At 38.0% G+C, this 26,365-nt stretch overlaps 1 protein-coding gene across 2 annotated transcripts in view; it reads left to right on the forward strand.

Annotated features, from left to right (window-relative positions):
- The window catches only part of LOC131251361 (uncharacterized), a 134,588-nt gene that overhangs the window by 50,606 nt on the left and 57,617 nt on the right, over positions 1–26,365 (forward strand). For both annotated transcript variants that reach the window (XM_058252044.1, XM_058252043.1), the window contains exons 6-8: positions 10,245–10,507; positions 11,451–11,580; positions 14,327–14,400. In XM_058252044.1, the coding sequence (XP_058108027.1) occupies positions 10,245–10,507; positions 11,451–11,580; positions 14,327–14,400 (467 nt within the window). The remainder of the gene's footprint in view (positions 1–10,244; positions 10,508–11,450; positions 11,581–14,326; positions 14,401–26,365) is intronic.

Below are 26,365 nucleotides of genomic sequence, written 5' to 3' on the forward strand. Positions count from 1 at the left end.
GCTTTTCTGTGGCTTGTGGGAAGAAAAAGGATCCTAACCATTGACAATATTCAAAGAAGGCTTCTAATCCTCCCAAACATTTGTTTGATATGTATTTGAGATGCAAAGTCTATTGACCACCTCTTTATCTATTGTCCCTTTACTTGAAAGGTGTGGTAACACTTCATTAATATTTTTCATATTTCTTGGGTAATGCCCAAGTAAGTCGATCAGCTTTTGTGGGCCTGGCATAGAGATCTAGGGGTTAAATCTAGCAAAGCTATTTGGAGGCTGGTAGTGATGGGGGCCTTATGGTATATTTGGAGAGCTTGAAATAACCGTTGTTTCCAAAATAAGGACTACTCTGTGGGGGGAAGTCATATATTTGATCAAATCAACATTTTTGGAATGGGCTTTATATGTTAAATCAGCATCACAAGTTGACCTTTTTCCCTTTTTTTTTTTTTGCTTAATTTCTGTATTCTTTCCCACCTTTGTGGCTTCTTAAATAAAATTTCAATTCTCTCTAAAAAAAAGTTGTTTCAAGTTAATCAAGTTATGCATTTATCAATAAAATTTCTGTGTTTGAAGTTTTTAATAATAATTTCTCTTAGGGGGCGTTTGACATCTCTACAAATAAAAGCTTATTGGCTTATTTCTAAAAAAAATAAGGTTTTAGATTGTTTGGTAAAAGTCTTAATCAGAATGCTTATTAGTTTACAAAGTAGCAAATAAGCTCTAATTTTATAAGTTGGGGAGGGGTTACTTTTGAAACGGAGCTTATTTGGCTTAAGCGGGTAAACATTTTGGATTAATTTTTGGACAAGTTTGTCCTTGAACTTTCTAAGTAATTCTCATCTTACCCTTTTCTCTTTACAATTTCTTCGAGGTAGGCTCACATGATGAACGACCCATATTGAAGGTGGGCCCTACATGATGAATGGTCTGCATCAAAGGTGTGCCCACATAATGCATAGTCACATCAAAGGTGAGCCCCTCATGATGGATGGCTTGCATCAAAGCGTGGCCCCACATGATGGGTTATCCATATCAAGCAAGCCCTACCTGATGGATGGTCCACATCAAAGGTGGGACCCACATGATGGATGGTGGACATTTAATATGGTAACAAATGATGGAAGGTTGACATTAAAGGTGGGTCTGCACAATGTTGTCATATCGCATATGCAATCGCATATATATATATATATATATATATATTTCAAAAAATTAAAAAAAAAGAAAATAAGGGGAAAATAAGAAAAAAATGAAAAAAAATAAGAAAGTAGGGGGAACTTTCCTAAGTTAATAGATAAATAATTTCATATGCCCTTATAATACGTTTGAGTAAATAAAAATAATAGTCAACATCAACACACTTAGTAAGTAAATAAAATGAAGAAGCTATTTATTTATTTTTGATCTATTATAAGTTTATAACAAAATAATGCTAAATGCTAAGTGTGGATTACCTCATCTAAAAAAAATAAAATAATAGTAAATGCTAAATGGCTATACTACTATATACATTGATTTATTTGCCATTGTGGCATTTGATCACCACCACCATCGTCATCATCACCATCATCATCCTAGTCATCTCCTCCTTCCACATAAACTTCATCTTCTTCTGTTTCTTCATCATCTATATGTACTAATACTTCATCAACATCCAACAGTGGATCTTCAACTTGATCATCATCATCATCTCCTCCTTTTATCTCCTCAATCTCTTCAACTGGTTGACTGCTACTACTAGCCCCCCGACTTCCCCTATCTTTTGCCTTTGAGTGGAAGTAGAAGTACCTTCTCCAGGTGCTAATCTGTATGCGAGATTTTCAACTTGCGCCCATGACAGGTCTTCTCTAGCAAATACCGGATCCTCCGTCTCTACGAGCCACTCGTTATCTGCATCCAGCTCATCTAAGCATATAGGGTCAAAGAAACCAGGCTTTTCTTTCTAAGTCTGGAATCGTTCTTGCAATTTTTGATTGTATTGGACGAAGTCCAAGTCGTTGAGCTTCTTTTGCTCAAGGCGATTCCTTTTCTTGGTGTGAATCTGCATGAAAGAAAACGCATTTGACATTTGCTATTTAGTTAATTATCTTACACTTATAACTTATAAATTGAAGTTACAATTACTATACTTACCGCCTCGAACATGCTCTAGTTGCGCTTGTAACCGTTGGCAGAACACGTGAGTCTAAGAATTCTCATAGCCAGCTTCTTTAGAGTTGGAGTTGGATCCTTCTTGTTCAGGTCTTCTCTATAGGCAGCTTACCAGTTAGTTAAGAAAAATAGTTTAAGTAGGTTAAACTTTGTAGATTATATTGTAAAACAATTTGCGATCGCACATGACAACATTGCGCCCACATGATGAATGGCCCATATTGAAGGTCGGGCCCCACATGATGGATGGTTCCCAACAAAGGTGGGACCTACATGATGGATGATGGACATCAAAGGGGGGTCCCATGTGATGGACTATCCACATCAAGTAGGCCCCACATGATAAATGGTCCACAACAAAGGTGGGACCCACATGATGGGTGGTGGATATCAAAGGTGGGCCCCTCAGGATGACCGAATCATATTGAACGCGGGGCCCCACACATCAAGGTGAGCCCATGTAATGAACGGTTCACATCAAAGGTGGGCCCCACATGATAGATGGTCTGCATCAAAACGTGACCCAACATGATGGAACATGCACATCAAGTGGGTCCCATTTGATAGGTACTCCACATCAAAGGTGGGACCCACATGATGAATGATGGTCATTGAAGGTGGACCCACATGATGGTTAGTTGACATCAAAGGTGCGCCCACATGATGAATGACCCATGTTGCAGTAGGCCCCACACAGTAAATGGTCCACATTAAGGTGGGCCCACATAATGGACAGAGTGGGCTTCACATGATGGATGGCCCACATCAAAGTGTGGCCCCTCGTAATGGATGGTCCACATGAAGTGGGCCCCACCTAGTAGACGGTCCACTTCCAAGGTCTCGCATGATGGGTGACACATCTAAAGTGGCCACATGATGGATGATCCACATAGAAGGTGCACCCCACATGATGAATGATGGATATCAAAAGTGGGCCCCACGTGATAGGTGATAGGTAATGGACATTGAAGGGCCCCACATAAAGGACAATTAGCATTGATGGTGGACCTCACATGATGGATGGCCTACATCAAGTTGGGCCCCTAATGATGGATGGTCCACATCCAAGACATGCCTTGTATGATGGACAACCCACTTTGAAGGTTTCGCTCACACAATGGACGGTCCACATCAAAGGTGGGATTCATATGATGGTTGATCCATATCTAATGTGTGACATAATGGATGGCCTAAATGTCTTAAAATATGAAGGTTTTAGTTATCCATTCTTTTGTCATTTGGGGCATGGTTCATCTATTGTAAGATTCACCAAAAGAACCATTAGTTTGTTATTATAATATTGTTGTAATCTTTAAAAGTGATGTCAACTACCCCTAAAAAAAGCTCTTATTTGAAAGTTTTACCAAACATGCTTATTTCGAATAAGAGCTTTTTTTGGACATGAAAAAGTGATTTTACCATACAAGTTGATTTAAAACAAGAGCTAGAACAAAAGTGCTTATTGGAGTAGCTCTTATTGAATTAGAGTAGAGATGCCAAACGAGCCCTTAACGTAGCTCGTTGATTGTTTTGTTAAAATATATGTAAATATAATATAAGTAATTAAATATATAACTTAAAGAAACACTCATACTACAATGAAATGAGTAAAATAAATTATCCAATCACTTCGGCAAGTTTTCTTTATTTTTTTTGGAATTTTTTTTTTCGACTTCTCCCTTTTTCTCAAAAAGAAAAAAAGAAAAAGCGATCGTGTTTGCGTTTATGCGATTGCATATGTGAACATCATATGCTAATTGCATGCGATCACATATGCGATTTCACAACATTGTGCATGCTGATTCCAACCATCTCCATCAGTTGTACGACGAGAGGTAGAAGTTGACCATGTGTTTATTCCAACGAATGGTGCTTTGCAGATGGAACGAAATGGTGCACCTTCTCCCGCTATGGTTGCCTAAGTGCCCATTACTACCTCGACCGTTGCCTCTCAAGGCGGATTAGAAGCCTTTAAGCATGGTTGAGCTCTTCCCTCCTGGTTTTGACGACCACCTTCTCATCCCTGACCGCGATCGTAACAGCCTTAGGGAGAAGAGCAGTCTTCCTCCTCTAGATGGAAAGTCTTGCCACTGTCACTCTGAGCAACTCTCCATTGCTGGGCCGATGTGTTGAACTTCTTCGATGAAGGAGCTAATCATCACTAAGGCTTCCCTAAACTAGAGCTCCAAAGGAAGATTGATCACATGAATTCACATGGAACTAGGCCTTCTCCCACCCGTAAAGCAATCGATCTTCCCATTGGTGCAAATGCATAATTGAGCTGTCATTGAAGAGGACACCATTAACACGGGGTCGAGCTCCATCTATGGCCTAAAGGAGGGCCAAATTTCTATCTCTAAGAGGGGTTTGAGGATGAAATTGCCACCATTGACCACATTAACCAGTCTTAAACTGCATAGAGGGGGGTATGACCATCACATCGCCATCAGATTCCTTTGTAGCTTCTCCTGAGCATTATTCAAATTCCTAGGATGGACATTCAACCCTGGGCTTGTAGTGTAGGGTTCCTTCTAATGCCAGCAGGTCTCCATCGGCGGACACTGGGGACCGTCATTGTCTCATTGATCGCCCCATCCCCTTCAACTGCCATTGTAGCAACACCTCTCATGATGGCATCTTTAAAGGATGTGCTAGTGCTCACTGTTGCTCCGCTGGTCCTCCCCCCTGGATTAGCGACCAAGACCTAAACCCTTTTTCCTACCAATTTTTCCTCCTTTTGATGCCCTGGTTTACCATCTTTGGCCCATAGCGCACTTATTGAACGGAGAGCTTTTTCCATTTGAAGCTTCGACGAGGGAGCACTGAGATCGTCACGGAAGCTTCCTCCTGATATGATAGGTGAATGAAGGTGAAGCCACGGGGTGTCCTTGTCCCCTTTACTTTTGGGATAACCACATCCTTAACTTTCCCCATCCTTTCGAAAATTTGCCGAAAATTTAGCTCCGTCCACCCCTCCGGGAAAGCTTCCATGACAAGGGTACAAAGAACGGGCCTATAGTGGAAGAGAACCCTCCTTCGTAATGATTCACAACCCTAACCTTACCCCCTTCTTAATAAGTGGCTCCCTCCCCCTTGATCCCCTTCCTAGAAGCACTAAGAACCCTGTTTCCTTTACTGACACCTTACGCTCACTCCCCCTCTCCTTTTCCAGAGTTAGTGCAGCCCCCTCGCCCCCTATCACCTTTGCTTCTCTTTGCCCTTCTGTAGAAGTCCCGTTTGCTCAAACCCCCATTCGACTCTCCCGCCTAGTTTGCCCTCTACCAATGAGAATCAAGATGGTTTTGGTATAAGGTTGATGAAGATAATCTTGCACACCTCTCGGTTTCGTGTTTGACCTTTATGTCAAAACTGAGATCTCCCTCGTAATTGGGTCTTTCCTCATCGGATAATATCGTGGCTTCACCCTAGGAATGGCTTTTGGACCTCTTGAGCCCTCGTCTTTAGATCGCTGATGATATCCTCAGCCTCTAGATGGAATACAAGCATTCGAGCTTGCAGATCTTCCCCTTTTCCTACCTTTTCAATCTATCTTTGATATCTCGTCTATCTCTTTTTCTCTCCTCTCATGGATCTTCTCTTTCCCTTGCTTTCGTTTTCCACCACCAAAATCAAAATTTGTGGCTAAAAATCCATGTCAATGCATGAAATTCATTTGTAGATATGGAGTTCTACTTGTTTTCTTCCTTGTTTGTTAAAAAAAAAAAAGAATTTAAAGTAGCAAAGTCAAAATTCCCTATCTTTTGGTTCTAGTCTAATTCCACTCTTGGATTGCAATAAATCCACCAAAATTGTGTTTGATGTGAAGAAACTCGTGCAGTGAAAATACACCCATGATAATAATCGTCATCATCTAAACCTTATCTAAACTAGTTCGGATCAACCACATGAATCCTTTTCCAACATTCCACACTATAAACACCAACAAACAATTGACCCAAAAATAGTTGACCCGAAATCATTTTTTACAAAATTTGGGATAATTTTCTGATTCCCCTCGAATTACGCTATTTCTCATTCAATACATATGATATATTGCATGTATTGATCAATACAGTGTAAATATGTAAAGTGGAGGGTGCTGATATGTATCTTGATATCGGTATATTGTGTGATACATTCGATATTTTCCTCGATAAGAGGGATTTTTGCAAATGCAGGTAGGTTTCTTATCACCCACCTATGATATTGACAATATTGGCTGCAATATTGGTCACTATCATCGATACATTGAATACTGTGTGAAGCAACCCCTATTAGGTTTTGGACCCATTTTTTATGGAGGTTGTCCCTTAGCAGAATGCAGTGTTTGAAATATCTGTATCACCTTATGTATTGCACCTGTGGTATATGGATACCTATCAGTTATTGCATGGGATATATCGGTTCGGTTGTATTGCATAATGCATCGTTGTTGTTGGAAATATGGGGAGACATTGGGAAATTGGTCCAATTTTTCAATGAAACTTCAGTGATTGTTAAAAAAAGACTTCAATATACACTTATAAATCAAAACAAAAAAAAAAAAAACGTGCGCATAATAGGTTTTCTTTGTATGGGGTCATAATATATGCATTGTCTAACTGAATTGATGCAAGTATATTCAAAGTCTATTCATATAATTTATAACTGTAAGAAGATGTGTGGAAACACAAACAATGCACTCAAAAGAAAAAGAAGAATCACTAGATCAGGTTACGTACGTGTTTGATTTTATGTTTGGATACAAAGATTGCAACTGATTTGTGAGAAATTGGAAAATTTTAATTTTTTTCATTTTCTGCCAGTTGGTCCATTCCCTTCTAATCTCAAAATCGAAGTTCCCAATTCATGATTTTTCATGCAAAACATGAAAAATCATGGATTTGTAACAATTTGACACTGATTTTACATGATTTTTAGAGAAAAAAGGATTGAAAATGCTCACCTCATCAAACATGTGAGATATATCCCACTACTTGTGTGTTTCGTATTGCACAGGTGGGATACAAGATATATCGTTGGATATATCAGCCAATATTGTCGATACGTAAAACACTGGCTGCATGGTCCTACTAACCAGATGTGGCTTCTGCTTTGAATCATGCTCCTGCACCCATTTCTTAGCTGTTCATCCTTGCTAATATTTTGACATAGACTCTTCCTCACTACGACACCTGAATCTATTGCTTGTTCTTGCATTGCGCAACTGTAGGGTCAAAGGTTTGTTGTTCCGTTGCAACCTAATAAGATTCACCATTAAGAATCAAGGCCATGACATTTGCAAGTATGAGAATATTCTCATCTGAGAGAGTTTGAATCTTAATAAGTCCATATGCTTTTGTTATGCTGTCAAAGGTGTTAAAGACCCTACCTTTTCTCTTTATGGAACAAATGTCTCATATACTCTACAATTATAACTCACCACACACGTGCATACCAGAATCAAGGGGTAGACGGTAAATTCCTCCATGCTGTCATCAGCATGTTTTAGTAAGCTGTAGCTGGTTGCTTTTGTTCGTAATCCTTTGAATCATGCTTTTGATTGTACAGCTGTTTTGCATGACAGCCTGTCTGTGTTAGGAAATTCACAAACATGAGTATCAGTGTACTGAGAGTTGATGTTAAGAGGCTGAGTAATCAAGCTATCAACACATTCCAACCTTATTTCCTACAAAGGAAATGTCGATCGGACCTTGCCATTGCAGATAACTAGTTCCATTCAAACAAGTTGAAATGATCTGGACCTTGGGATTGTCAAAGACAAAAACGAAATTTGTTGGAACCAAGCACTGAACTGATTCTTCCTGATAAAGTGAAATTTGATTGTACAGCTGTTTTGCATGACAGCCTGTCTGTGTTAGGAAATTCACAAACATGAGTATCAGTGTACTGAGAGTTGATGTTAAGAGGCTGAGTAATCAAGCTATCAACACATTCCAACCTTATTTCCTACAAAGGAAATGTCGATCGGACCTTGCCATTGCAGATAACTAGTTCCATTCAAACAAGTTGAAATGATCTGGACCTTGGGATTGTCAAAGACAAAAACGAAATTTGTTGGAACCAAGCACTGAACTGATTCTTCCTGATAAAGTGAAGATCTCTCAGTTTGCACTTCATAGGATTCCATGATGCACATGTCACAATAGCATTACTTATCTCTCCCCTACAATTTTACGATCTGTGATTTTCAAACTATTGGGTATTATTCACTGTGTGGCTACCGAATCCTTGTTTTTCTTCCCTTCTCCCCAATAAGTTTTGTTCCTATTTTTGCTGTGTTCTGAACTTGTCATTTAAATGTAGCTCTCAAGCATTCTAAAAGATAGTAATCCCACTATTCTTTAGTTATTCAAGATAGGTTTGTTGTATGTGCAAGGTATTGATAGTTATGTTCTCAGGAATTTAATTTATCTAGTGAAGTTCTAATGCAGGGGCATTTTTACACTGGGCTCGAGCAAGGTGGCTTGTGTGAGGCGGGGGCACACTCGGGGTGGGCGGCTCATGTGGGGCAGGACCCATTTGAAGTGGGGCCCACGAGGGCGGTTCGGTTGAGGGCCTGACACCACGCTCTATTAGTTTGAGCTTTTAGAGTAAGTGGTTAGTCGTCCTACGTCAAAAGTAGTATCAGAGCGGGAGGTCTAGTGTTCGAGACCACTCGTTGGGGGTGATTAATGCATTGGGCATTTTCACACCGGGCTCGAATGGGGTGGCCTATGTGAAGCGGGGGCACACTTGGGGTGGGCGGCTCGTGTGAGGCGGGACTCATATGAAGTGGGGCCTACGAGGGAGGTTCGACCGAGGACCTGACCTAGGCTATGAGATAAAGGGATTGATTCACCACGCTCTATCGGTTCGAGCTTTTAGAACTAGTGGTTAGTTGCCTTGCGTCAAGTTCTCAATGATGATTTGAAGGTTTCTTACTAGCTTTGGATAATAATAAAGATCCTAATTGTAGAAATGTGTATCCATGTCTACTGTTTCATGGTTTGAAATCATTTGGAATTCAATTCACCCCTCTCGGGAAAATGGTTGAATGATTTGGAAATGGTAGAACTTAGTAGGGGAGGAGGAAGGAAGCAACAATGGATAGTAGAAGAGGGGTGAATAGAGGAATTGAGAATGAATTAAGCATGATCAAAGGGTAGACAGACCTGTAGGGGTAAAAGGGGAAGAAAACACGCTCCTACATCAAATCTGGATCCTAGATGCTGTCGTTATAAAGGCTCTATCTAGTTCAAAACATCAATATAAATTTTAGGCAACCATCCTAAGTTCTAACTGATTTATATTGGGATCTGAAACAAGAGCCAATTCTCTTTTGGGATGGACATGTATGTCATTGGTACGGATGACCAAAACCTTTAAGGTTGATTGAAAATGCCATAAACAGTTCTAAGACAAGCTTTGCTAAGCAACAGCTGATTTGCTTTTGGGATGGACATGTGTATCATTGGTACAATGACCAAAACCTTCAAGGTTGATGGAATATGCAATAAATAGTTCTAAAACAAGAGCTTTGCTAAGCCCACACACGTGCAAGGATGCTACTGCACATGCCACACATATGCCAGTTTGCACATTGGTACAAGATGTAATTCATTGATCAGAGATGCACCGCTATTTAGATGCTCTCACCCAAGAATCAGGTTGGTCCAATCTTCAGGTGGGTCATGGTTTACGAGACATTTATGGCTGCCAAATACTTGGCTGAATTTTTCTGAACTGTCCAACTGTGCCTGACATTGTGGCCCACCTGCTTCATGGATCAGATTTATGTTCAGGAGAACTTCTACACGGACAGAACCACCTTATGGATGTGTTGGATATTGCACCTGTCAACTACGCTTGTACATGTGGTGCCGTTTGCCTTAGTAGCCTAGAAAAGGCATGTGGGCTTAGCAAGGCTCCTAAAACAAACATGCAATTGCTCTGATCTGCATATTGGATGCCCAATTATCTCGTTCATGTTTTCTTGCTATTAGTAGACATTCTTTTATATGGATGGTGATACTACTGATCACTGGGCTTGTTCTCAGCAACATTTCATATTGTTCATTGGTCATTGATGAGCTTAGAATGACATTATTCTCCAGATGTTACACAATCGCGCTCGGCACAAATTGGTCCATTTTCGTTTGTTGGAAAAGGCACTATCATTGGTGACAACACTACCATAACAAATTCAGTTATTGGCGAAGGGTGCACTATTGGATGTAATGTTTCAATTGAAGGTTCCTATATTTGGAATAATGTCACCATTCAAGATGATTGTAAACTAAGTCATGCAGTAGTTTGCAATGATGTGGTTATAAAGGCAGGAGCAGCTCTGAAACCTGGCGTTATATTATCATTTAAGGTATTTGATACCATTCCTCTCTATTGGATTGCCTTTTTTTTTTTTTTGGCTTGGAAATCATAGTTTAATTTCCGAATGATTCTTTAGATGTAATAAAATTGTTTTGGGATAAGGCCTAGATGATGGTGATGATTTGGCTTCTTCTCTTGTCATTAGACGAGGGTGGCTTACAAAAACTTGGTTTATTTCATGGTTACCAGGGAACTTGTTTACACTAAACTATGCCTTTTGCTTTCTGCTTATGGAATCCATTTCACACATTTTTTCTAGTACTATAATAGAAGTTCGAAATGCAACTTTGCTGGCACCGCTTCATGGATTTGTTTCTTAGAGTCTATTAGGGCCAAGACAAATCTCATATGTGGAAAAATCACCACTACTTTACTAATTTTCACAATTTGTTTTAAAAAAAAAGGTCATTAAAATGAGTGCATTTTCTTATTATTCCCTGAAAAGCAACTGCGTGGTTGATTATCTTGGAAAGAAAGGAATCTAGTTGGAATTGGAACCTCTGAAGCTTTTAATTCCTTCTGTTCTCTGGATATGTCTGAATGTAATTTTTTCTTAAGACAACATCAACTGAAAGTCTCATGCTCTTATTTTATGCCTTTATTCCCTGTTATTTGTCTCATATACAGTAAATTTTTAACATCTATGTCTGTTTTGTGCTTGTTTCATATGCCATATTGCAACTTTGTATCTTTGCATGGATGCAAATGCATAACATCTCGTCTTTGCACCTTCGTGTCTATGCATGGATGCAAATGCATATAATTTCATCTCAACTTTTTCATTTTTGTACTTTGATTTTTTCTGATCTACACTATTTCTAAGACTGAAATAAGTCAAAATGCCGTTTAATTTGGTATGAACAATTGACTGGTTCTTTCCTGTGACACTTTTACTTACACAGAAATACTATTCTACCATTTCTCCATTCCAGGTTGTAGTTGGACCACAATTTGTTGTTCCTGGTTATTCGAAGGTATCATTACTTGCTCAACCCACCAAGCAAGACAGCGATGAGGAACTCGAGTATGCAGACAGTAGCAGTGGGGTCATAGAAAGTCAATGTAAACTCCTTAGGCTCTGCATTTGGGCCTATTACTTTGTTTATTCAGTGAATTTAGAGTTGAATGTGATCATTGCAATAATGCAATGTAGTAGCTAAAGAAATATGTGCACTTGTACATTGAATATCTTTTCTGTTTGTTTCGTGATTTTGATTGTTTCTATATTAAAGTACCTTCCTGGGCCATTCTAGATGCTTACTGCTCTATGGGGCTGCACGAGATAATAGAACCATGCAAATAATTACAAGAGAGTGTTGAAGCCGACTCATGAGAGGGAGGTTCACAAGGGGTACTTTAGGTGGTGATAACCATGAATTGTGCAATTGGATATTACAAAATGACGAGATGGGAGAAGTTTGCCATTTACTGGTGGTATTTTATGACATGAAGATTTTGGAACTACTATCTCCCTTTTATCATTTAAAAATTCGAGTCATTTCACAGTCCTCCAAACTGTAACTTTTCATATCTACTTTCCACTAAACACTCCCATCATATATAATGGGTTTTTTTTTTTTTTTTTTTTTTTTTTTTTTTTTTTTTGTTTTCCTGTGCTGGGATTAGAAATAATAATTCCTATAGATACTGCTTTTGGATTGTACTATTGAAGACTGATAGTAAGGATTTTTCAAATTTTTTCCCTTAATCATGCTATTTTAGTATGTCACTTGAAAAAAATTGTTGTGTTCCAAAGCGTTCTAATTTTTTATGCATTCTTTAAAATGAACAATTGTCAAGTTTTATCAAATGTCTAAAACTTCTACAAGTTTGCATTTCAAGTTCTATTGCGATGCCCCTTTATGTCAATCATTTTGGAATTTTCATCTTCTTCACACATTTTTTCTTTTTTTTGTGCTCAAACAATTTCATGCCCAACAAGTTCTGTGAAACTGGAAAACTAAATTACTTACTAGTTCTAGACATGTAAGTTATATGGTGCTATTAACTTTGAGTGAACTTTTTAATTTTAATTTTAATGTATGTATTACTTTGTTAAAGACCATTATCCTTCTCATTCAAACTAGAAGTTACATATTACATGGTTAGTAATATTGGTATTTCGGCCAAATAGCCATATTGGGTCCATATTGGCCAGATATGATATGTAATATGAGTTTGGATCAGCTTCCTTCAAAATCAATGGCCCGTATCAGCACCTGTAGATATCAGCCCCTTTTGATTTTTCTTTTTTTCCTTCTCAAATTCTCTCTTTTTTTCCCTCTGTTTTTACATTTCATCCATGGTGGAAGCTTATAAACTCATTTTCGTCAAGATCTTGCCTATTTTGGGGATCAAAATACAAGATTTGACTAGAAGCCGATGAATGAGAGCAGAATGGACCTTTTCTGGGGAAAATTAGAAAAGGGTAAACCGTCACTTATATTATTATTACTTTTTATTTTTTCATTTATTTTATTTTATTTTTTGGGTTATATTTCAATGTAAGGGGCCTTATTTGACCAAATCATTCTTGATTAGTGTTTGATTAGGGTCTATTTGGTTGACATTCAGTAGGTCAAGTCAATATACAACATTCTTGTCAAAGCATGGTTTGATACACCACTGGATACATGCAGTGTTTTAAATATCAACGATATCGGCTGATATATCGTGTGATAATCAAACATGTATGTAACCTCATAGAGTGAGATATATGCCACGATATATGCCACGATATATCTTGTATCCCGCATGTGCGATACGAAACGAACAAGTAGTGAGATATATCCCACATGTTCAATCCGCTGAGCATTTAAAAAAAAAATTTTGATCATTTTTTTCTATAAATCATGTTAAATCAGTGCCAAATTGTTACAAATCCATGATAAAACATGAAAAATCATGGATTGGGAGCTTCGGTTTCGAGATTTGGGGGACTGACTTGCGGAAAATTGAAAAAAATTAAAAATTTCCCAATTTCTCGCAAATCGATTGCAATGTGTCCAAATATAAAATCAAACATGTATGTAACCTCATAGAGTGATTCTTCTTTTGCTTTTGAATGTATTGCTTGTGTTTCCACATGTCTTCTTACATTTGTAAATTATATGAATACACTTTGAATATACTTGCATCAATTTGATTAGACAACACATAGATTAGGACACCGTACAAAGAAAACTTATTATGTGCACTTGTTTTTGGTAATGTTTTGATTTATAAGTGTGTATTGATGTCTTTTTTAACAATCATTGAAGTTTCATTGAAAAATTCGACCAATTTCCAATGTTTCCCCATGTTTCCAACAACAAAGATACATTACGCGATACACTAATATATTCCATGCGATAACCGATATGTATCTGTATCCCAAGTGTGCGATACATAATGTGATAACGATATTTTGAACGCTGGATACATGTTAGAAACACACAAGACAGATAATACTGTCTTACATTTTCCCTTTTTTTTAAAATTATTTTTAAAATTATTATTATTATTATTTATAGCTTTTCAAAAAAAAAAAAAAATGGTCCATAAATTTTTTTTTTGATCCACACTAATTCTGATACATATGCCTACATCATATCAGTTTTGGACTCAGCCAATGTGCCCCTTGATACTAACATTCAAAGCCATGATATCATCGTGTTAGATTTATATGCTGTTAAGACTTTTTTAATTATTGCATTCATATTTGTACAATTTTGGTTTCAGTACTGACATGAAATAACATTATAAGAGAACTCTTCTGTATGCATATGTGATCAGCATATGATTGACCGATTAAATGTTCAATTTACAGCAAGTACTAGCGTTGCAGATGTTGCGAATGGAGAGTCCAAACCATCTTACTCACAATGTTGTGGCACATCTGAGGTATGGCGATGAGTTTTTACTCTTCAAAAAAGAAAACAAAAATGATGATGAGTTTTTATTGCTACTTGCTCCGCAATCCTTACCCATGTGAAGATTTGCGTTATGTGTTATGCTATAGCTTTTATACACAAATAGTTGAATATGAAGTTATTGTGTGCGATATTGATGTGTGATACATGTAGGATTCTTGTTAGATATATTTTGAATCATGTTGCATTAGTTATTTCTTTAAATCCTATTAAACTTTCTTATACTATATTGTGGAGGACATGGAGTATTTTCTTCATTATTTCTCTCTCTACTAGCTCTTATTTATAAACCATTTGTTACAACTAAGCCAATCAAAGATACTACCAATTGAAGATACTATCAATTCTTAAAAGATATACACCAATATATGGTACCTTGCAAAGCATGAAGATATTGTGCGCTCTCACATGTACTCACAAGTTTGCGTACTCTAATACTCCCCTTTAAACTGGTGCATGTATATCATACATGCCAAGCTTGCCAATGATTCTACAGATTTTGGGAGAGGTTGACTACACTTTTGACAATTGTGGTGGTTGGGATTTGGATTGAAAGTACTTTCGATGGCCTGAGGACATTTCGGAAAGAACTCGTGGCCATTAGATCTACTGGTGAGGGAGAGCCCTTTATAACTTGATGACAAGGCTATAAGAAACAAAGAAAGGGGAAAGCAAAAACAATGAGATGGGAAGTAAGATTGATGAAGTAATTAAGGTATCATGGCTCTGATACAATGTTAAACTCAAGAGACCACACTATGGAAGATGTGGAAGGAAGAATAGAGAGTGGAGGAAAATATTTTCCTTATCTCTCACTGTCTATTAGCTCATATTTGTGGACCATTCGTGACAACTAAGCCAATTAAAGATACTACCAAATCTTAAAAGATATACACCAATATATGGTGCATTGTAGAGCATGAAGACATTGTGCACTCTCATGCATATAAGTCTGTGTACTCTAACCAGTGTTTGAGTTGTCGGTATCGCTACAAGTTTCACTGGCCGGAGAAAGATATAATATCGTAATTGCCGATAATATCACCGATAATCAGAAATACAGGGAAAAAGGGGAAAATATGGAGAAAATGGTGGAATTTTTCAGTGAAACTCCAGGACATACCTAAATACACATATTTTCATATTCAGGAATGAAAAAATTGCAAAAAGAATGCATTAAATAATAAGTTTCCATTTAATGGGAGCCAAAAGGCATGTATTGTCGTAAGAAATCACTCAAATAGTAACCAAAATGAGTTTATATAATATAATTATAGCTAAAATATAATAATTAAAATAGGTAAAAGTAAATGAATTAAAAAAGTTTCTGGATAGCTTTGAGACAATGCTGCTTTTCACTTCCCTCGTCCGGATGGCATGGATCGTACAATTGTTGTTGTTAAACAACCAACATCAAATGGGCCACCGCCAAGAAAAAAGGAAAAAAAAAAAAAAAAACCTAATCCAAAACTTCTATGGCCCCCGAATGTTTCAATGGTGGAGGTTTAATTTGCATTATTTCCGGTCATGCGACCCACTTGAGTTTTGGATATGGCTCATTTTTGGCCCATGTCCTAACATGATCTAGAAAAACAGATGGGCGGAGTGGGTTTCTCACAAATATCACGGTGGGCCCACCTACCATCCATGTCAAGCCCTTCTTTGAAGGCTTTGTAGGAGTAGATTGCAAACCGAGCAACTCTGAACGTACTGAGTAAACACCATAGGGTCCACCATGATTTATGTATTTTATCCACTCTGTCCATCCATTTTACCAAACAATTTTAGGGCTTCATTCCAAAAATGAAGTATATCCAAAGCTCAAGTGGACCACACCATAGGAAACAGTTTGAATCGAACATCTATTGTTGAAACATTCTTGATGGCCATAGAAGTTTTAAATGAAGCTGATATTTGTATGTTCCATTCATCTATGTCTTTGTGATCTTATGAATAGGTTGGATAACAAATAAACATCACTGTGGGCCTTAAAAAGGTTTAAATGTTAGAAATCATCATTCTCACGATTTCTTGTGGCGTGGTCCAATTGAGCTTTGGATATGCTTCAATTTTCAGCTCAACCCCTAAAATGAGTCCGAAAAATGAATGGGCGACGTGGATAAAGCACATACATTCACGGTGGGCCCAACATAGTTTACCCAGTACATTAAAACCGTACGAGTAACCCAACACCGTGGGATTTTTTCACAGTCCATTGGTGGGTGGGACCTGGCCATGGGGCTACATCAATAATATAAGATGTATATCTACACTCTCCATTCATTCTGGCAGATTATTTTAGGGCATGGGCCACAAAATCAGTCAGATCCAATTCTGAGGTGGACCACACCACAGAAAATAGTGGTCATTGAATGGCCACCATTAAAAACTTCTCAAGGCCCAAAACTTTTGATCATCAGCCTGATATTTGTGTTTTCCCCTTCATTCAGGTCCATGTGAACCTAATGAAGTGGTTGGGTGGCAAATAAAAAGTACAATGGGCCTTAAAATTTTTTTTAATGGCAAGCGTTCAATCACATTGTTTCCTGTGGTGTGGTCCACATGAAATGTGGATCTAACTCATTTTTTAGCTCATTCCAGAAAATGAGTGTTCAAAATAGATGGAGGGAGCAGATAAAATATGTTACATCATAGTGAGGCCCCCAATACCGTCAGTAGCTGCGAAGCATCATCCGCGTCCCAAAAAATAAAGGGACGCAGATTAGATACTGATAGGTTGAGTAGCGAGTGGGCTACTGAAGTGACGTCACTAAGTTCTGTGGGCCTCACTATGATGTATGTGTTGGATCCACACCGTCCATCCATTTTGAGATATCATTTTAGTGCATGAACCAAAATGAGGCAGATAAAAAGCCGTAGTGGACCCCACCACTGAAAACAGTAGGGAAAGTAATTCCTACTGTTGAAACTATCTTAAGGCCCACCATAATGTTTATTTGAAATCCAACTTGTTCAAAAGTTCAAAAAAAAAACATGAAATAAGGGAAAACACAAATATTAGTTGATCTAAAACTTTTGTGGCCTTTAAAAGTTTTCAATGGTGGGCGTCACTGTCCCCATTGTTTTCTGTGCTGGGGTCCACTAGAGCTTTTGGATTTAACTCATTCTTTGGATATTGTCCTAAAATGATATCTACAAATGGATGGAAGGTGTGGATACAAAACATACATCATGGTGGGGCCCATGGAACTTGGTTACGTCACTTTAGTAGCGAGTCTAGCTACTCAACTTGTAAGTAGCTAATCCGCACTTGAAAAAATGCGGTCTGATGCCATTTTCGGAAAGGGGAATAGGGTTTCTCGTTTCTATTTGGAACCCAAATCCCAATTTAAGGGTTTCCATTTCGAACCCAAGCTCCAAATCGAACCAAAATTTGCAAGAGATATTGCAGATTATTCGCCAGAATTCTCGTTGATTTTGAAAATTTTCATCCATTCCTAGAAAAAAAGGAAAAGGGGAGGTTTTTTCGTATCGATCAATTGATTGGCCCACCGAATTCTTCTTCCAATCAGGCATACCTCCTCTATAGGTACCGAAATCACCTTCTTACAATTTTTATTTTATTTTTTCGCGTTTACGACGCTCTCCCCAAAATTTCTGATATTACCTTTTTATCGGCGAAATGGAGTTAGGCAGCTACAACGAATTCGTTGCCTGACAACTCTGATTATTGCGAAAACTCTAAAAATCACCGATAATTCGCTGACAACTGTCAGAGAAACGAAAAAAGGGGTTTTCGGTGTCGCAATGCTGGCGACATCAATATTATCGACTTTTCGCCGATAACTTAAACACTGACTCTAACAAATCCTATGTGTTGAATTCTTGGAGAATATCTTTTGAATCCTATTTATATTAGTAATTTTTTTTAAAAAAAATCTTAAATTGTTTGGAGATTCTAATTTTAAAAGCATTGTAGATGTTAATACTTTCGTTAAATCTAGCTGCTTGAAAGACTTATTATTATTTTTTTTTAAGGCAACAAAACTTTTATTGAATAGCACCGAGATGGCACAAAAGCCTATAGCCCACTTAAAGGAAGAAAAAGAAGAAAACAATCCTTTCAGGTGACTGAAGAAGAGGCCCACTCGATTAATGAAAACTTTGCCCTTCGAAATACCTTTTTTGCTTTAGAACTCCAAATTTTGAAGCATCTCTTGTTCCTTTACCCCCAAAGGTTCAACAGGTCAACCAACATCACTAACCTTCACCAGTGTTTGAAATATCAATAATATCAACTGATATTATCGGCATCGCATTGTCAGCGATACGAAATTGATGGGCAATAACAAAAAAAAAAGAAGAAAGAAGCCTAGATTCCTAAATATTGGAAATAATATCACAAGATATTGCAAAGTATCATTATGTATTGGCAATATCGCTAGATATCGCGCGATACCAATGTTTTTTTGTAAAGGATTTTACAATGTATCGAGAATGTCTATCGATATCGATAGATATCGTTGACACTTCACAAGAAATGCACGTTGCCCTTCCAAAAACCCCCCAAAATTTTTTTTTCCCCATTATTCTCAGATTTCTCTTCTAACCTGTTAGTGGGTGGATTTGGTCCATTCTTTGCTTGGATTTGAGAGAAAAACCCACATTTGAAATAAGAATCAATATTTTCTTAGATTTGGGGCCATTTTTCATTCAATGAGTAATTTTTCGTTTTGGTCCTTATTTCTTTATTTATTTTTTAATTTAAATCATATAAAATGTGTGTGAAATCATAAGAAATCCTTTATTCTTCATGTTTTGCATAGAAAATCAAGGATTTCAACCTTCGATTTCAAGATTTGAGTGTAGGTGGTTCGATCTGGAGAAATTGGAAAAAATTTGAAATTTCTCAAATTTCTCCCAAATTGCTTGCAATGTTGCACTCCAAACATGAAATCAATCATGCATGAGGCTTGATCTATTGATTTGTTAATTTTTTTTTTCCTTCAAAATTTAGAAATTAAAAGATATTTTTAACTAAAAAATAATAAAAATGATTAAAAAATATATGTATGTTTTAAAATTACCTTTTTAAAGAATTGGTTGTGTTTTCATACATGTCTTCTTACATTTATAGATGATACGGATTCAATTTGAATATAGGCATTAGTTCAGTCAGACAACGCATAGCTTAAGACCCGATACAAAAGAAACCTATTATATGCACTTTTTTTTTTTTTTTTTTGAGATGTTATGATTTAAAAGTCTGTATTAAGGTATTTTTTAACAACCCATAAAGTTTCATTGGAAAATTCAACCAATTTCCCAATGTTCCCCATGTTTCTTAAAGAGTCCGAAATATTACTTGATGCAGACGACATATCCAGTGCGATAAACGACACGTATTTGTATCCTGAAGGGTTTGATATGTAACGTGATACCAATATTTCGAACACTGACCACCAGTCACCCCTCTCTTACTTTCTAGTGGTCACCCCATGCAGCATTAGTAGCAAGTTCATTGCTAAAGTAGGCATCACTTAGGACATGCTGAAGATCCTGAGAAGACTAGACCAAACTGCTCAAAAAAGGGCAATGAATACATAGGTGATTGACTAATTCGGCTTCTCCCATGCGCATAATGTAGACATTTGTGATAACCATTGCTCTTTCTTGAAGATGGTCTACGGCCAAAACCTTCTTCCTCCCAAGTGCAAATGTTTCTACTTTCAAAGGAGACCCATAATGCCACACAAAAGATGTTTGCACATGATTACCTCTCTCTGACGGAGACTTGAGCATCTTATATAACGACCGAATCGAGAATTGACCTAAACTGTCCTTTTGTTCCACTGATTTGCCCTTCCCCCACAGATGGAGCACATGGTGGGTTCTAGCTAGATGTCCCGTATCGGTATCGGTTGGCGTAACGGTGCCCTCCAAAACCGATACGGATACGGGGGCGTAACGGCGATAAAATATTAATTAAATCCGGAATATTCTAAGCATTCCAAATATACATTCATTTATAAATTGGAACATGTTTATGGTGGTGTAACGGTCCACTCTTTGGTGAGAAGTTGTATTGGACTGTCTGATTAATTTTTTAACCAGGTAACTTGAATTTGACTACAAAATTCATATATTTAATTTTTTTAAATATGTAATTTATATACTTAACAACTTGATATCATTTCTCCCAATAGTTCTTTAAAAAAAAATGAAATTAAATTCAGGTAGATGGCGTTGCCAATCCAATCTATTCTCCAAATCAGCCTCAAATTCATGTCATTTATTGTCATTATCTCACTTATAAATTGGTGGACATTTATTGGATAGTGAATCATAAAAAAATAAATAAATCAAAAGGCCCTATTTTAAAAAATAAAAGCTCACAAATTAACAATTAAAACTATTCAAATAATTTGATTTTGGCATTGTGAGTTAGCAATTGTCAAATAATTTTAGGGCATGAGCCCAAAAATGAGGCACATCTAAAGCTCAGGTGGATTGCACCATAAAAAACAACAATAATTAAATGTTCACCGTTAAAAATTTATTGGGGGCTAAAAAAGTTTTAGATCAAGCTGACATGTGTGTTTTCCCTTCATCCATGTCAACGTGACCCAATTAATACGTTAGATTGAAAATAAACATTACAGTGGACTTTAAGAAAATTTTAATGGTGAGCATTCTATAACCACTTTTTCCTATGGTGTGGTCCACCTAAGATTTGGATATTACTAATTTTTTGAATCCTGACCTAAAATGACGTGGCAAAATGGATGGACGATATGGATAAAAAATATACATCATAGTGGGCCCACTTGGGTCAGTCGATTGGACCGATACGTAACGGTAATGGCTGACACCATTACGCGATACAGGGTCGAAATGGGCACCCCCTGATTCTGTGACCATAACGGCCGTTATGGGCCATAACGGCCGCTACGGCCCTGTAACGGCTGTTATGGGCCTAAAGAAAATAGGAAAAAAAGAAAAGAAAAAAAAAAGAAAATAGGGCAAAAAAAAACATACCTTTTTTTTTTTCATTTCTTTTCTTCTTCTTCTCCTTCTTCTTCTTCTTCTCGGACTGTTGCAGTTGCAGCCCTGCTGCGGGCCTTCTTCTTCTTCTTCTTCCCTCTCTCTCTCTCTCTGCCTCTCTCTCCCTCCCTCCCTCTTCTTCCTCTCATTTTCTTTTCGGTTTCCCTCTCTCTCTCTCTCTCTCTCTCTCTCTCTCTCTTCTTTTTCATTTGGTATTGGAAAAAGAAATCGGAAGCGGATTGGCTGGTATACCACACACCAGCTATATAGCTGCTGTAGGTACGTGTCATGCTAAGACAAGCGCTGACACTCCTCGAGCTCTGAGTGGTACGAACGGTTCAAAGGAGATACAAAGTTACATGGGCTCCACAGTGATGTATTTATTATATCTACACCGTTCATCTATTTTTAGAGATCATTTTAGAGCATTACCCAAAAAATGAATCATATCCAAAGATCGTCTGGACCACACCAAAAATAGCAGCGGAGATAATGATTTTCACCGTTAAACAATTCATAGGGCCCACCATAACGTTTATTTTCCATCCAATCTGTTCATAAGGTTAAAAAGATCTGAATGAAGAGGAAAAACAAATTTCATATTGATCCAAAACTTCTGTGATCCCAAAAAGGGTTTCAATGGTAGACGTTCAATCCCCCACTGCTTTTTGCAGTGTGGTCCACTTGATAATTAGATCTGTATTATTTTTCGTGTCAAGCCTTAAGACGAGCTCGTCAAATGAATGGACGGTTTTGGTATAACACGTACCTCACGATTTGACCCATAGGACTTGCTGATGTCAATACAACAGATATATAGGTGGTGTGAGGTACACCAGCCAATCTGCTTCCAAAGAAATTGGACTGCGTACGAGTTACGCAGCACGCTTTTATCGCACGAGTTAATAAAAGGTCCACGTGCCACGTGGGCCCCACCATGATGTATGTATTTTATCCATGCCATCCATCCATTTTGCCACATCATTTTAGGTCATGATTCAAAAAATTAGTAAGATCCAAATCTCAGGTGGACCACACCATAGGAAACAGTGGTTATAGAATGCTCACCATTAAAAATTTCTTAGGGTCCACTGTAATGTTTACTTTCCATCTAACCTTTTAATTGGGTCACACTAACGTGGATGAAGGGAAAACACACATGTCAGCTTGATCTAAAACTTTTGTAGCCCCCAAAAATATTTTAATGGTGGACGTTTAATTATTGTTGGTTCTTATGGTGCGGTCCACCTGAGCTTTGGATCTGCCTCATTTTTGGGCTCATGCCCTAAAAGTATTCGGCAAAATGGATGGACGGTGTGGATATAACACATTCATCACGGGTGGGGCCCATAAAACTTTGACACTCGTGTGCTACACTTCACAATCTGAGTCCCGCCAAATTCGGGCCCTTAAAAAATTGTACACGAGACATGTATTACCTTAAAATTTACCAATTAAATTATGGACTGTAGTTGCTAACTCACAATGCCAAAATCAAATTGTTTTAATAGTATTAATTGTTAATTTGTGGACGCTTATTTTTTAAAATAGGGCCTTCTGATTTTTTTCATGATTCACTATCCAATAAATGTCCACCAATTCATAAGTGGGATAATGCCAATAAATTTCATGAATTTGAGGCTGATTTGGGGCATGGATTGGTACTCCAAGTCGGCCCCAAATTGACAACGCCATCTACCTGAATTTAATTTAATTAAAAAAAAAAACTATTGGTAGAAATGATATCAAATTGTTAAGTATATAAATTAGATATTTAGAAAATTAAATATATGAATTTTGTAGTTAAATTCAGGTTATTTGGTTCATAAATTCATCAGACAGTCCGATACAACTTCTCATTAAAGAGTGGATCGTTACACCACCATAAATATGTTCCAATTTATAAATGAATGCATATTTGGAATGCTTAAAATATTTTGGATTTAATCCATATTTTTTCATATTTTTTTGGCAAAAATAAAAAAATAAAAAAATTGCACCGTTACGGGCCATTACGCCCTTGTATCGCTGTTACACCCCCATATCCGTATCGGTATCGGAGGGCACCGTTACGCCCACCGATATTGATACGGGATCCCTTGAATATGGCTTTCAAACTCTCGATGCCTTTTGACATTTCAGAAGCCTTAGAAGAAGAAGAGTACATTGTCTACCAACCTCCTTTCAACTATAATTTTCCTCCACAAAGAATCTTTTGCTGTACTGAATCTTCACCATTTCACCCCCCTAACATGTGGCTTGCAAAGTTCCTTCCAACTTAGTAACTGGATTTTTTTTCTCTATCAAACTGATGGGGACATCAGAGGACCTACTTGGGTGTACCGGAGACAAGGCGAACACCTACATCAGTGCAACTCTCTTTGTGGATGGGAGAGGAGTTCCAGGTGGGGCCTGCCGGGCCATTTTGAAGACCCCACATGCATTGGACGTGCATCAAGAAGACGCCACTTTGGGATGATGCATGTGGGCTGCTTAGGAGGTCGTTTTAATCATTGGATTTTTATTGTGTTGATTTGACTGTTGGATCTTGTTGATCAGGTCATCGGGCCACCAAATCTTACCAATATCGGCCCCTTGGACCCCGATCTTGCTCCCTTTATGTTTTTTTTTTTTTGTTATTTTTAGGATTTATTTGATGGTTAAGATTGATAGTAAGTGTTTTAGTTTTCTTAAATAAGTGGCATAGTTGTAATTATTTTGAAATTTTATTATAAAAGCATTTGGGAGGGGAGTGGACATCTAACCCTAGTGGAGTTGACTTTCTTATGAAGGTAGTTTTCTTATATGTTTTTAGGGTTTGTGAGAAACCCTTAATTCTAATTGAATTGTGGAAGGGTAAAGGCTTGTTTGGTGGTTGATTCCCCTAAGGTGCATTCTTCCTCTTTCTCTTTTCCAACAAAGTCTTCTTTTCTTTTCTTCCTCTTATCCCTTCCCTTACAACCTTTCTAAATCTGTCAAAACCCCAACCTAATCCATCCCTTTTCTTCTTTCTCCCTACCCATCCACGTGTGAACCCACACGTGCGTCTGTACGGACCTCAACGTGTGGGCCCCGTTTTGTATCTTTACGCCCTTGATCTCTTTCCAACCCTACGTCCCTACCTCATCCCTATATCCTTTAATCCTTAGAACTTTGATTCACAAATCTTAATTCATGAACCTAAAACCCTAACGAAATCTAATTTTTTATTATTATTTGTAAAACCTTTACTAAACTAGAATTTTTTTTATCATTGGCTACTCACGTAGTTGTTGTACTACCCATGCTAGATTGGAAGTCCCTACTTCTAAGTGGGCTACTCTCGAATTATTTTATATTTCGCGTACCGTGAATGTGATAACGTAGGACCTTTGTGTTACAAATCTAAAATTTCTAAACCTATTATGTAGATATATTTGATTTTACATGTTGATTGCTGAAATTAATGTGTAATTGATCTCTCATCTTGCACCCTAGGTTAGTTTCCACCGTCCTATATCAAATTTGGTATTAGATCCCAGGTCTAGCGTAGGATAGGTGTTCGACAGAATTCCTATACCTATAGTAGAGCATATAGATCGAATATAGCATGCTGAATTTTCTGATTTAGCTTGTTGAATTTTCTGCTTGGGTATTTTCAAAGTCTTATATTGCTGGAAATTTTAGATTTAGTTACTTTCAAGACACCTAGTTGCTTAATTTTCAGTTTTTGCCTTATTAGAATCATTCTAGGGCTGTCCATAGGGTTTAAGGTATTTAGGGTCATTATACATAAAATACATGTGCATCATATGGCATCACATTGAGCGTCATCAAATCTAATTTTTGCACCGCATTTATTATATAGTATACATATAGCTAGGTTCTCTCATCAGGGCTATTTAGTGTATGCAAACACGAACAGGTAATGGTTTTGATCTATTCCTCATCATGAACCTGGATCATATTGTCGAGGTGCTCGAGAAGATTAACCGCCATTTGACAGCCATTAAGACGCACATTAGGACTACTTTCGTGCAATTGACTGCTAGCAACCAGCGTATCACGCGGCTAGAGCCTACCTCTCACGGCACCCCCATCATTGGGGAAGATCACCAGTCTTAGGCAGGAGAGCTAGGGGATGAGGACCTAGTTGAGCAGGGTCTAGTCCTCGTAGAACCCATTAGGGGTCGTTATAGGAACTTTGGTTAGGGAGTAGGTCATGTAGGACCGCACACCCACGTGCCTCGTAGAGAGTCGTGGGATTGCTACAACCCTGAGGAACGGGTTATGAAGAGCGTTAAAGTCGATGCTCCCAATTTTGATGGTCGCTTGAACCCGAGGCGTCTCCTTGACTGGGTAGCTGAAATGAACCACTTCTTCTAGTGGCATGACATGTCAGATAGCCGTCGAGCGAAGTTTGCTAAGATGAAGTTGATGGGTCAAGCTAAATTGTTTTGGACCAATACAAAGCTGAAGGTAGAGTGACATGGAGATGAACCCATTACATTATGGGTTGAGATGAAAGAACTTCTTAGAGAAAAATACGTCTCTCTCTCCTACTGTGATCATCTTCTGGACCCGTGACAGTCCTTGAGGCATGGGTCAATGCCTATATTGGATTACATTAAGAGATTCTAGGGATACATGATGCAATGTGATGTCAACGAGTCCCTTACTGTGACCCTGTCTCGTTTTAGGACGAGCTTGTGCCCCAAGATTAGGCGTGAGCTCATCCCTCATGATGGTGGTACACTAGAGGAGGCCTACTATAGGGTAGAGGAGCTTGAGCAATGCCTAGTGCAATCGACCATGAAGCGGTTTAGGTCTTGTGATTCCAGTGGCAGGGTTGCTTCTCAGGGAGCCAAACCTAACCCTGGGAGCTAGACCAAAGCCCCAACTGGTGCTCCTACCTATAACATATTTGTTAAAGGTAAGGGTCTAGTTAGCAT

The sequence above is a fragment of the Magnolia sinica genome, chromosome 7 (assembly GCF_029962835.1).
Source record: "Magnolia sinica isolate HGM2019 chromosome 7, MsV1, whole genome shotgun sequence".
NCBI classification, from domain to species: Eukaryota; Viridiplantae; Streptophyta; class Magnoliopsida; order Magnoliales; family Magnoliaceae; genus Magnolia; species Magnolia sinica.